The 13,584-nt window shown below is 45.4% G+C and overlaps 1 protein-coding gene across 1 annotated transcript; it reads left to right on the top strand.

Moving 5' to 3' along the window:
* The first annotated feature begins 1,077 nt into the window (after positions 1 to 1,077).
* SLC46A2 (solute carrier family 46 member 2) lies at positions 1,078 to 9,253 on the top strand. The gene is made up of 4 exons (XM_081894482.1): positions 1,078 to 2,502; positions 4,235 to 4,318; positions 5,635 to 5,791; positions 8,375 to 9,253. Exons 1-4 carry the CDS (start codon positions 1,458 to 1,460, stop codon positions 8,430 to 8,432), a joined length of 1,344 nt encoding a protein of 447 aa, XP_081750608.1. The 5' UTR covers positions 1,078 to 1,457; the 3' UTR covers positions 8,433 to 9,253.
* The last annotated feature ends 4,331 nt before the right edge of the window (positions 9,254 to 13,584 follow it).

The raw sequence follows: 13,584 nt of genomic DNA, 5'->3' as shown, positions 1-13,584 counted from the left end.
CCTTGAGAATGGATAGGTTTGATCTTCTTGCTGTCCATGGGACTCTCAAGAGTCTCCTCCAGCACCATAATTCAAAAGCAGTGAACTCGCCTGGACTAGTTCACTCCAGCAGAGATCCCTCCATGGGCCAGATGATGTGTGCACATGTGAGTTGCACAGCCACAATTTCCGGCGTCTGCACAGATGCGATTTTCAGTGTCTGAGTATGCGCAGTCACAGTTTCCAGCACCGCGGAAGTGAGTCCCCACGCCGCGCTGTGCCTGTTTAGCACAGTGCATGGGGACTCACTGAGTGGGCAGCTCGGTTTGGGGGCGACTCGTGGGCTGGTTAAATGACCCATATGGGCTGCTTGTGGCCCATGGGCCTTAGGCTGCCTACCCCTGGTTCACATAATTACCAACATAACAAAAGTCATAAACAATAAATTATAAAACATCAAAAGGTACACAACCAAATGGAAAACAATTTCCACATAAATAATAAAAATCTAAAACTAAAAATACAACATTAATATCAATAACAATTTAATATGACAGATAAAAAATAAAAGCATTTTTTTAAAAAAAATCATCCATTTGAAAAAAAACACCCAATGTGTGTGAAATATACATTTGGGTAGGCTTGCCTAAGCAAAACAAAAAACAAAAAACTTTTCAGTAGATGTTGAAAACAACACAACAAAGGAACCTGCCTAATATTAATGGATGTCTTCATGCTAAAGACTTGAGAAATGACAATATTCACTCCACCTGCTTCTCTCCCTCTGTCTAATTGTCCCTTTCACTTGCCTCTCAGCTATCCTGGTACAAGCCTGCTTTGGGAACTATTAGAGAAAAGTATCTGCTGCTGTCATTATCTATTTTTTCATCCGTGTGTCTGTGTTTCCAAAGAGCCTTGTAATCCTACCCTATCACCCAGTGCCCTCAAACATACACAGAAAGTGCCATGGTTGTAACCAGGATTTCGGGGGGCGGCAGGACTGGGGGGGGGCAGGAGGGGGGGCAGAACCAATGTGGTTGGTCAGTTAAGTATTTCTATTGTTTTACTTGATCTAGGGAGGTGGAAGCTGGCCCCTGCCTGCCCCCTCTTCGCTAAACCCATGGAAAGTGCCCTGATTATTTGGCTGAAAAGAAACTGACCAAACTGCTTTCACTTCCTAAAATGAGAAGGAGAAATTCCCCAGGCAGGGCCATGTGACCTCTTGAAGCCACACCAGGAAGAGTAAGAGAGTGTAGGCGGACTCCAAACAGAGAGAGAGAGAGAGAGGTGAATGTTTGTCTGTGTGGAATGAGATATCGTAGAAGCAGTCTCTGCCCTGACTCCTGAACAGCCCTCTGCCTCTGAAGCTAATATAAGGAGTCTTGCTTTTATAACCAAAATCAGAAACCTGGAACTGGCTCCCAGCCTCTTTTTCTGCCCTAAGCAAAGGAATCAACAAGCAGCAGCTTCCTGTGACCATGCCTGGTGGGATGGAGATGAGGACCTGGATTGAGCCTGTTGTTGCCGGGGCTCAGCTTGCGAGCTCTTTCTACGACACCGGGCTGCTTCTAGTGGTGAAGAACTACTACAACCAGACCAACTCCTCGGCTCACTCCAACGAGAATTCTCAGCAGAAAGCCATCTCCAACTTCTTCATCATCTACAAGCTTCTTGACGGCTTGACGCCGCTGCTGTCGGCTTATGGCCTGGCTAAGCTGGGCGACCTGAAGAGCAGGAAGATCTCCATCTGCGTGCCTCTCCTGGGCTATTTGCTCTCCCGGATCCTGCTGCTGCTCCTCATCCTGCAAATGTGGCCCATCGAGGTGATGTATGGGGCTGCTGTGTTGCACGGGCTGTCTGGAGGCTTCACCACATACTGGGCCAGCGTCATGGCTCTGGTGTCTAAGGGCTCTTCAGAGAGCAGGCGGTCGCTTCGCCTCATCGTCGTCGAGCTCATCTACGGCATAGCCGGCTTTGTGGGGAGCATCGCTTCTGGGCATCTCTTTGTCAGCTTCCACCTCAGCTACCGCCATGGCGCAGTCCTGGTTTCTTGCAGCGTTGCCTTATATGCTTTCTGTCTCCTCTACAGCCTCTTTGTCCTCAGGGTCCCCAAGACTGCACGGTCTTGTCCTCTTGCGTCCACAGAGCCAAACCATCCGGACATCAAGCTGGCTGAGGATGATGGCGGAGAGCCTCACTTCCACGAGAGTCGCTCCTCTATGGTACCTTCCAGGCTCATCATTGCCATGCTTTTTGTGGCTGCCATAATGTATGACTCAACTGTGGTGGGAGCCATGGATGTGCTGCCATTTTTTCTCCTGAAGGAGCCCCTGAGCTGGGGGCCAGTATATATTGGCTATGCCAACGCTGCTGGCTATCTGATCTTTATCACCAGCTTCCTGGGAGTTTTTATGTTCTCCAGGGTTTTCAGAGACACCACCATGATTATGATGGGGATTGTGTCTTTCTCTGCTGGCATCCTCATCATGGCCTTTGTGCGATGGACGTACCTGTTTTACGTTGGTGAGTAGAGCCATCCTAAGTCAGTGGGTTTATTGACCTTCTATTCTGATGTCCCTTGTGAATTCTTAGTATGGCTTACATGAGCTACGCAGGATCCTCTTTAGGCACTGACCAGGCAAGTCAAATTCTGCATTGATAAAACCTCAAGTTCTGAGGTTTAGAGATTCACACAATAGTATATTGCACACTTCTTCTAGGTTTGATGAAGGAGCTGTGCAGGCCCTCAGAGCATCACCACCAGCTATTGGCAATCTTGCCCACCCATCCCTCTTGCTTTCGAGATTCCATCAGGCATTAACCATACACTCCCAAGCATGCCTTTAGAAATCACGAGAGCTAGTAACTCTAAAGCCAAGGTTGCCATGATGCCAGATTCTGCCTCCAATTCTGTCCTGTTGTGGGGAGGTGGAGCAGAATAAGGTGATAAAATATATATTCATATTATTTATTAAATTTGTATTCTGCCCTATACACGTAGATCTCAGGACAGTTCACAACACGGAAGTGTTTCCCAGTTCAGATTGCAGGTTGGGGAGCAAACTCCGGCTTTTTGCCGACATTGAGCAAAAAGTAATAATAATAATAATATACAAGAATATAAAGGGGAAGGGAAAAGAGAAAGAGTACATGTTGCATTCATTTGATGCATGCAGAAAGTTGTGATGTAGCATGGGTGACAGGCTGCACTGATAATAGGCATCGTCAGCCTTGGTGGCAGAAAATATCCTTGCTTGTTATGTCTCTCTGAAGATCTCCGAGCAAAACATGTGGGTGTAGCTGAGCCAAACCTGTTTCCAAAGGGTATCACATAGCAACCACAACCATGCACTCGTTCTGGTATTCTGCACTACGTTGGCAGAAAGCTATTAATACCTTCCTCAGAAGCATTGCTCAATGCTAAAAGGCGCTTCCTTGTCCTCCCGTTCCAGTACAACCTGTATTGTTCCATTTTTGCACACCTGCTGGGACTGTGTGTAGAAAGTTAATGTTTGCAAGATTCCCAGAGCACTTACCTGACGGAAGAGATCTTACAGCACAATCTTCTGCATGTTAGTCCTTCTGAGTGGGGCTTACTCTCAGAAAAGTGTGATTGCAGCCACAATTAAATAGGCTTTAATAAATGAATGAGCTGGTGGCAGATGTATAAAAGTTCACACAATCTTTTAATAGAATCGTAGAGCTTTATGTTTATGTTGTAAAACCACCCTGAGATCTTCAGATGAAGGGCATCTACTACTACTACTAATAATAATAATAATAATAATAATAATAATAATGTACAAGGCAACTTTTTAGTTTAACTATAATGATAAAGGGGTGTGGGTGGTGCTGTGGGTTAAACCACAGAGCCTAGGACTTGCCAATCAGAAGGTCGGCGGTTGGAATCCCCACAATGGGGTGAGCTCCCGTTGCTCGGTCTCTGCTCCTGCCAACCTAGCAGTTCGAAAGCAGGTCAAAGTGCAAGTAGATAAATAGGTACTGCTGTGGCAGGAAGGTAAACAGCGTTTCCGTGCACTGCTCTGGTTCGCCAGAAGTGGCTTAGTCATGCTGGCCACATGACCCGGAAGCTGTATGCCAGCTCCCTCAGCCAATAAAGCGAGATGAGCACCGCAACCCCAGAGTCGGCCACGACTGGACCTAATGGTTAGGGGTCCCTTTACCCCTGCTAGGCAGTGGGAGTTTGGTCTGATGATTACACGAACTCTCTCCTTTCCATTCTCTTCTGCTCCAGCCCGTGGTGTGATGTTGTTTGCCCTCATTCCCTTGCCGACCATCAGATCTTTGCTGTCGAAACACATAGAAGGAACTTCCTATGGTAAGTTTCTGCTTTGAACATCTTGGCATTGTTCATCTAAATGCAAAAAAAAAGTTTGCTTATTTCGTTCAGAATAAGGCTATGAAGGCAGACACATTTCTATCATTTTGTGTAGTGGATCTAAGAAGGATAGATTCCCTCACCTCCCTCTTTCAAATATAATCATCTCACATGACATAGGTGATCGACAGATTAACTTAATGGTGCAGGCATCTAACTTGGAGCAGACCGAATTAATAAAAGGTCTCTAAGCAAGCTGCCTGATGGTACTAGATGATAAAGCCAGGCTTGGTTCCTTTTTTAAAAAAAGAAAATGCTTTTATTAAAGATTTTCTTGGGTTACAAAATCCCTTGCCTGCTGACCAACAGAGAGTCTCTCCCCTCCCCTAATAAGTAGCACTACGTACTAGCAAATGTATTTTTTACAAAAGTTGGGTGCCATCCCCACTCTCCCAAACAATAGCAAGATCCCAGGGGGTTCCAGGCACTCACCCCGGATCTGTGTTCCTTTGGAGAATTAAGACATGGTGAAGACTCTCGTAGCTTTTTAAAAAAAAAAAATGGCTTGTTCACCTGTTTTCACCTTCAGTCTGCATGGATGGGTTTCAGGACAGCATGGTCATTTCAAGAGGGGCTTGTCCCCCCACAGTAGTGCAGCCAGCCTTCAGCCAGCCTGCCCAAGATGGATCCCAGTCTTTTCTCTCTCTTCTTCCCAGAACACCTTGTTCAAAAACGCTCTTTTCCTGTCACCTCAAATACACAGCCTTGGCAACACCTGTCTCTTCAGGCCAAAGGATTCCTCTCAGGTGGTCCATCGACCCCGTTTATCATGATAAGAGATCTGCTGTTTGCACGGCGAGCCAGGCTAGTTTGCATAATCCATCCCATGAATTCCTTGTCTGGCACAGTTCTGAAGCCTGTACTTTCATCCATAACCCAATTAATTAAAATCCTACCATTTATCAATTTTTAGGATTTAAGCTCCACCCCCAAATCTATAATGGCACGGTGTCCGGGTTTCTTTTACAGTCACTTTTTGGGCTGCAATAAATTCTGAACTCCCGTCTGCTGCCAGGTAGCAGAAATAAGCTGTTTATTATTTATTGGCTCACTTTTCAGATGCCAAAAGAGATGCAATTTTTAAAAGCCCTTAATTACTCAGGGGCTCTTTAGCTCACTTTCAGCATGATATATCTCCACCTTGGCCATCTTTTAAAAATTTAGAAAGCTGGGAAAGTGATAAATAAAAAGCAAAACTGTTTAAAGTGGTCGCTGAGTGTTATTTTATTGTGTTCCACTTCCACTCTTGTTTCTAGGAAAGGTGTTTGTCTTGCTGCAGCTTTCACTGGTGATCACAGGTGTTGTGACCTCAGCTGTCTATAACAAGATCTACCAAAACACCTTGGAGTGGTTCAGTGGGTTCTGCTTCCTGTTGTCATGTGGTGTAGGATGCCTGAGCCTCATCCCTATCAGGTAAGCAAGGCAAAAGGTAAACTGCTATTCTGAAAGCCTGCCCTTTCAAGAGAATTGTTTTTGTATCTGTGTGTGGCTCATAAAAACTGTTTTATTTGATCAGGGGTTTTATTGAACTTTTAGCTCTGTGTTTCTGTGTGTAATTGGTATCTTTCAGTAGGTTTGCTGTTTTCAAAACAATTACCGTATTTTTCGCTCTATAAGATGCACTAGACCACAAGACGCACCTAGTTTATGGAGGAGGAAAAACAAGAAAAAAAATATTCTGAATCTCAGAAGCCAGAACAGCAAGAGGGATCGCTGCGCAGTGAAAGCAGCAATCCCTCTTGCTGTTCTGGCTTCTGTGATAGCTGCGCAGCCTGCATTCGCTCCATAAGACGTACACACATTTCCCCCTTACTTTTTAGAAGGGAAAAAGTGAGTCTTATAGAGCAAAAAATACGGTAGTTTTGCCTGTTTTAGAAGTGATTTTTTTTCCATATAGAAAGTTACATTTGTTCCTCAACAATTATATTCCAGTTCAACAAAACTAATGACTTCCTGCTCGCCCAACATCAATGTTCATAACGCAAATTGCATACAATTGTGTTTTAAGGTTCTGTCTTATCGAATTCCATCCTCACCAACATGTTTCTTAATACGTTTGGCTATTTTCTTACATTTCAAACCCTGCTGTGGCCTCCATGTATGGCAAATAATTTTTTATAAAGACTAGAAAAGGTTCCCAGTCTTCTTTGAAATATTCTTTTATCAGAAGTGATGAGATATTGAGAGGGGCACAGAGTGCTCCAGCAACTGCCGCAAACTTGGTGCCTTCCAGCTCCCAACATTCCCAGCCATTGGTCTCATACAAGTTGGGTTTGATGTGAGTTGTCATCAAGAAACATATTTAGGGGAGAGCTGCTTCAAATGCTATCTGAGGACTGGGGGGAGGGGCAGGTTCAAATCCTCACTCAGACATGAAGCTTACTAGCCAAATTTTGGCCAGTTGCTATCTCTCAGACTAACCTACTCTATAAGGCTGTTGTGATTGGATCCCAGTACGTTTCCGAGCACAATTCAAAGCATTGGTGCTGACCTTTAAAGCCCCAGCCTTGGCCCCTTATACCTGAAGGAGTGCCTCCACCCCCATCATTCAGCCAGAATCTGAAGTCCAGCTCCAAGGGCCTTCTGGCCATTCCCTCCCTGCAAGAAGTGAGCTTACAGGGAACCAGGCAGAGGGCCTTCTCAATAGTGGCGCCCACCCTGTGGAATGCCCTCCCATCAGATGTCAAGGAGTTCAGTAACTATACAGCCATTAGAAGAAATGTGAAGGCTGCCCTATATGGGGAAGCTTTTAATATTTGATGTTTTATTATGTTTTATTATGTTTTTCTAATTGTTGGAAGCCACCCAGAGTGGCTGGGGTGACCCAGTCAGATGGATGTGGTATTATTATTATTAGCAGTAGTAGCAGCAGCAGCAGCAGCAGTATCTTCTTTGCCAAACACCTTTGTAAGTTTTACAAGGTGGCAATGGCTGGGCAAACTGCCAAATTGTGAGCATTTGCCCTGTATAGTGGGCTACCCTTGAAATTTGGCAGAGGCTCCATCAGCTTGTGTCCCAGACTAGCTCCCTAGTACAGTGGTACCCTGGTTCTCAAACTTAATCCATTCCAGAAGTGCATTCGACTTCCAAAACCATTCGAAAACCAAGGCGCCGCTTCCGATTGGCTGCAGGAGCTTCCTGCACTCAAGCAGAAGCCGCGTCAGACATTCAGTTTCCGAAAAACAGTACAGTTTTGCAAGGAAGTCCACAAAAGTGAAAAGCTCTTTTTGAAGCATGGGTTGCATGGTTACCTAGAAGTCATGCTGTAGCAGTGGAGTTCCTACACTGGCAAAGGGTTGCACTAGAGGATCTATCGATCCCACACATATTTATTTATTGCCAGCCAGCCTATGCGTGACCTCTTGGAGACGATTCTCGCTCATGCATACAGCTAGGCTGCATACAAGGTGTTACTTCTCAATCTGCCAGCAGATGGAGACACCTCCTACCCTTTTCTCAGCCACCTTTGCCAACGTTAAACTCATCCTCCGCAGCAGATTATTGTGAGCTGGAGGAACACCATCCACACATAAGGGAAAGGTTTGCAGAAGTACCAAAATAAAAAATGCTGAGGGCTGTTAGGTGGTCCAGTTCCCTTCGCAAAGCTGCAGTCCCTGGGGAGAGGGATTGATTGATTGATTGATAAACCACTCTCACTCTGTGAGAATTGAGGTTGCCTTAAAAAACTCTCAGTGCCCTTAACAAACTACAGTGTGTCTGTTTAAAGTATCATCCTAGTGTTTTAAATGTATAATGTGAGTGTGACCTTGTTGCAGGTCCCACTCCTCCCTAATACTTTCTGTTTTATAAGCCATCTGGTCACTGATTATGCTACTTTGGTCTGGGGCAATATTTTTTTAAAAAAAGATATGACTTCCAAACAGAAAAATTGTACATTTCAATCCTATTCTTGGGATTAAGAACAGGCACCCTTATCCCTTTGATTTTACACATCAATTCCTCCCTGTGTTTTGCTTCTTTCTCTCTCCCCTGCAGTATTATAGCATGGAAGCAAAAGGCACCATCTGGTTCACTTGAGATTTTGACGGACTGAGAGCAGAAGGAAGTGGCTGTACCTATTTCAGAAGCGGACGTACAGATCAAGAGCATGACTTGAGGGGCCCAGCAGTTGGGCTGCTTGGAAGATGGCCTGCATCTTGCAATTACCTGCATGGAGAGAGATGTTCGGTATCTACTGACTGGTCTCCATAGCGTTTCAAGGGGATGGTACTGCAGGTTAAAATCAAGATGCAACAAGCGAGACAATTGGCAGCAACAGAGGAGGAGGTGGCATTGACACTGTAGCATGATTCTCTTTCCACCCAAAATGGTTGCCATCGCTAATGCCAATTCCCTTGTCCACATCACTCCAGCTCTGAAAGCAAATGTCCTCCCCTCCTTAAGCAACAAGGATCTTGCTACCCTCTTTCTAGAATAGAGCAGAACATGCCACACTAGAGGCCTTCAAACAAAAGCAGGTCAGAAGCTCTCGATTGCCCACACTGAGCAGTTGGGTTAGACTATATGACTTTCAATGACCCGTTCCAGCTCTATTCATCTATCTCACTGAAGTCGCAGTAGAGGTCCAGCTCTGAGGGCTTTCTGGCAGTTCCCTCATGGCCAGAAGTGAAGTTACCAGGCAGAGGGGTTTCTCAGCAGTGGCGCCCTCCCTGTGGAACACCCTCTTGTCAGATGTCAAGGAGATAAAGAACTACACAACTTTTAGAAGAATCTGAAGGCAGCCCTGTATAGGGAAGTTTTTTAAATGTTTGATGTTTTATTATGTTTTTATATTTTGCTGGAAAGTGCCCTGAGTGGCTGGGGCAACCCAGTCAAATGGGTGGGGTATAAATAATAAAATTGTTGTTGTTGTTAGCTTTCATAGTATGAGTTGGAATGTTTAAGGGACCACAGACTGCTGCTTCTTCATGTGCATGTCTTCAATGTGCGACTTCACATTCTTACAGATGGCCTTACAACAGGAGCCAAGGAGGGAGGGAGAACAGTTGCTCACACTTCCTTGCTAGGGGAATAGAAGCAATGTTCTATAATCCTCTTAACAGTGACTGGACCAGCCAGTCAGCAATTCCACTCAGGAGTGAGTATATACACTTTGGCAAGATATATCTATCTATCTAATGGTCTCTTTCCCCCAACAGACTATCACATTGTGCTGCAACTCAGCAGGGCTTTGCTCCATTATACCCTTGTCTAAAGCCACCTGGGTACCATGATTCTGCCTCTCTTACACTACAGCTTGGATTATTGCCATTTATCTATTTGGGGGGCAGGGGTTGTAAACATGGTGCTGGATCTCACAACATGAAATGAGGACAAAGAGGTCGCATCTACACCGTGCATTTAAAGCACAAAGCTTATGGTTGGAGGATGGATGGCGGCTAACAGATTGAGATTGAATCCTGACAAGACAGAAGTACTGTTTTTGGGGGACAGGGGACGTGCTGGTGTGGAGGACTCTCTGATCCTGAATGGGGTAACTGTGCCCCTGAAGGACCAGGTGCGCAGCCTGGGAGTCATTTTGGACTCACAGCTGTCCATGGAGGCACAGGTTAATTCTGTGTCCAGGGCAGCTGTCTACCAGCTCCACCTGGTACACAGGCTGAGACCCTACCTGCCCGCAGACTGTCTCACCAGAGTGGTGCATGCTCTAGTTATCTCCCACTTGGACTACTGCAATGCGCTATGTGGGGCTACCTTTGAAGGTGACCCAGAAACTGCAATTAATCCAGAATGCGGCAGCTAGACTGGTGACTAGGAGTGGCTGCCGGAACCACATAACGCCGGTCCTGAGAGATCTGCATTGGCTCCCAGTATGTTTACAAGCACAACTCGAAGTGTTGGTGCTGACCGTTAAAGCCCTAAACGGCCTCGGCCCAGTATACCAGAAGGAACATCACCACCCCCATTGTTCAGCCCGGACACTGAGATCCAGCGCCAAGGGCCTTCTGGTGGTTCCCTCATTGCAAGGTTACTGGGAACCAGACAGAGGGCCTTCTCAGTAGTGGCACCCACCCTGTGGAACACCCTCCCTTTAGATGTGAAGGAAATAATCAGCTAGCCTATCTTTAAAAGACATCTGAAGGCTTTTTAATATTTAATGCTGTACTGTTTTTAACACTTGATTGGGAGCCGCCCAGAGTGGCTGGGGAAACTCAGCCAGATGGGCAGGGTATAAATAATACATTTATTATTATTATTATTATTATTATTATTATTATTATTATTATTACCTACCCCCTACTGAATCCTGGCAGCTGTAGTTTGTGAAGGGTGCTGGGAATTCTAGCGGTAAACTATAGTTCCCACAACTTCTCCTTTGGCCATCTAATCTATGTTGGTGCTGTAAGCAAGGTCCTAGGTGCAGGGTTCTTAGTTCACCTGTTCCATTCAGAAGTCAGTAGGATGTAAAAATCATTCTACTTTGGCTGCAATGATGCCTGGTGTCAGAAAGGCAAAAGGGTTTGTGTGGGGGGTGTCATCACAAGTATTCAAGCCTTCAATTCTCAGGCATCTTATAAGCAAACACAACACACACCCAAAGCATCGTATTTACTGGTAAAGCAATTTAATCTGTTTATTGATCCAGTCCTCTTTTTTTTTGTCATAGAAACCATCCTTATACACACAAAGAGTTTATCAAGCATTATAAATTATTTTGCCTTTAAAAAAAACACCACTACAGAGTCAACACAGCACAGTACTTATTATTTTGTACATAGGCATATAAAAAAAGATAAAAGTGAGCAGACCACATGCTAGCACCTGGACAGACCTGGAGAACCCAATTCACAGGGAAGCTCCCTCAGAAAGCCCCCCCATGCACAAACACAGCTGACTTTAGCCTTGGTGGGGCATACAGAGAAGCACTTCCTGCTGGAAATATCCTGCCTGTCTCCCAGAACAAGAAGGGAAATGGGTTCATCATGTGCTTAGTTGATATGTAAACTGGAAGTGCTGGGAGAGGAATAGAACCAAGAGGTCACCTGCAGCTTCCATTTTGGCGGTCAAATTTAGCTCACAATACATACACATTCATCCACACGTAGTCTATGTTTGGGATGGCTGGTGTGTTTTGCTGATGACTCATCGAAAGCTGCCACTTTGGGTTTGCAATCCTTTCCTTGGTTTGGCTGTGAATATTTATTTTCTTCCTTTTTACTACTGCTTTCACTTTAGCTTTTAAAAAGCACAGATGGGGATTGAAAGACTGCAAGAACATATCCCATGCTGTTCATCATTGGCTTAACTTCTGCCAACAGTTACTAAAACACAGACGAAAACAGACTCCGGCAACACACTCCACGTGGGTCTCTAGCAGATGAACTGCAGAAAACACTTGACTGCAGAGACAGTCTAATCTCCCTTCCTCCCTTCTGTGCATCAAACCATTTCCCTAAATAGCAATCTTTGGAAGGGGGTGGGGAAATTGTGGCCCTCCAGATGCTGTGGACTACAGCTCCCATCAGCCCCAGCTTGCATGGCCAACAGTCAGGGGGGTGAGAGTCCAGCAACACCTGGAAAGAACCTCAAGGCTCCCCGTTCCAGAGTTTTGCTCTTTCACCTTGAACTTGCATCTCTTTTCCGACACTGGCCTGGCTCGAAACACATTCAGAGAGGTGCTGCTGGGTGCCATGATTGTGTCTGTCGCTATAGCAGGGGTGGGGAACTCATGCCTCTAAGAAGTTGCTGGACTCCAAGGAATTGAACATCACACAAGTTGAACATTCCAGGATGCCAGCTTAGCAGGCAGAAACCTCCCCACCTCTCCTCTCCCTGTGCATCGGGGGGGCAGGGTTCTCCCAACCCCCTCAAGTGCAGGGAGGAGAAGCAGGAGAGGTAAGCCTTATTGCGCAAGCGGAAGCCCCTACCTGCCTGCTCACTGTCTCACCAGAGTGGTACATGCCCTGGTGATCTCCCGCTTGGACTACTGCAACGCGCTCTACGAGGGGCTACCTTTGAGAGTGACTCAGAAACGCTCAGCTGCACCTAGAGAGTGTCTTTGAGAAAAGCTTAGAGACACGTGTTAAAACGGGAAGCCAATGAACCCAACTTTTAAATTTTGAACATTAAATACACGTTTAAATAAGCAACTTTTGAGTATACCTAAAAGTCTAGCTTATGATAGGAAGATGGTCATGTAAAACACCTCTCTGTTTTGCTCCAAATTGCACTGTGTGCAAATTAGTGTTTGGAAAGGGAGAGGCCACTATGTTAAGAATGCAACTATTTTTAACGCTGATCATAAAGTGTCTGAAAAATGTTTTGACATTTATATGTTTACTGATTCCATGAGGGCGAAGAATCACTCTGATTCCACGTGTACAAAAATATTTGGGCAAGAGCAAACAGTTTGCCTTTAAAAAAAAAAGGAAGGGCGTTTATCTTTGTGAAAAGACCTTTAATTGTTCAGAGTAAGAAAAAAATTGTCAAAAAACAGCTAGTGGAACTAAAATGATTTATAATATGTGTGGGGCACTGAATGTGTAAATCTAAAACTGACACCCCAGTATAGCGTTATAGGATCTGATGTGCTTACTGCAATTACAAAAAGCTAAGGCTTTTTACACTACCTGTCTCAGCTTCAAAACAATCTAAGTCAAGACACCCTTTCAGAATGCATTGGAATCATAAGTGTGTTTGGTTTCATATACACACAGATGGATTCACTGTCCAGATCGTCAAATGCAACAATGGGCTACACACGGGCTACTGTGCCCACTAAACATGGCCACCTTACTTTCTCTTCAGAGGAGGGAGACCTGGACTCAGCAATACAGATCACCTCTCCAGGTGGCAGGGGTGTAGTATGGATGGGGCCCTGCCTGCAAAATTCTTAGGGGTGCAAACTTTCAAAAGTAAACAAGAAGAAAGTAGTAGTAGTAATAAATAAAGAATAGTGTGCCCTTGCCCTCACAGAAAAAATCTCCCAGGGTCCACATGGACAGACTGAGGAACAGATCTGGGTGGTGGCCGGTTGCTAGAACGTCTTCTGCATGGGTTTTAGAAAGATATCTGCTCCCGACCCATCCCCTGTCCCACACTCCACCATGCTCAACACTCACAGGGCGCTGCAACTTCCACTAGGGTAGGTCACTGAGGTATTGCCCCTTTGTTCCAGCCTATCGGGCAGTGCCAAGGATACTTGCCTTGCCCCGGGCACTAGCAACCCATGTTACACCACTGCT

Source organism: Podarcis melisellensis (genome assembly GCF_964234715.1).
Source record: "Podarcis melisellensis genome assembly, chromosome: 17".
In the NCBI taxonomy this organism is placed as follows: Eukaryota; Metazoa; Chordata; class Lepidosauria; order Squamata; family Lacertidae; genus Podarcis; species Podarcis melisellensis.
This window is presented reverse-complemented; position numbering and strand designations above follow the sequence as displayed.

Excerpts from the sequence above, each read along its gene's own strand:
- SLC46A2 (XM_081894482.1), top strand. The coding sequence starts at position 1,458 with ATGCCTGGTGGGATGGAGATGAGGACCTGGATTGAGCCTGTTGTTGCC. Across the intron at positions 2,503-4,234 it reads GACGTACCTGTTTTACGTTG|CCCGTGGTGTGATGTTGTTT; the intron begins GTGAGTAGAGCC and ends CTTCTGCTCCAG. Across the intron at positions 5,792-8,374 it reads CTGAGCCTCATCCCTATCAG|TATTATAGCATGGAAGCAAA; the intron begins GTAAGCAAGGCA and ends TCTCCCCTGCAG.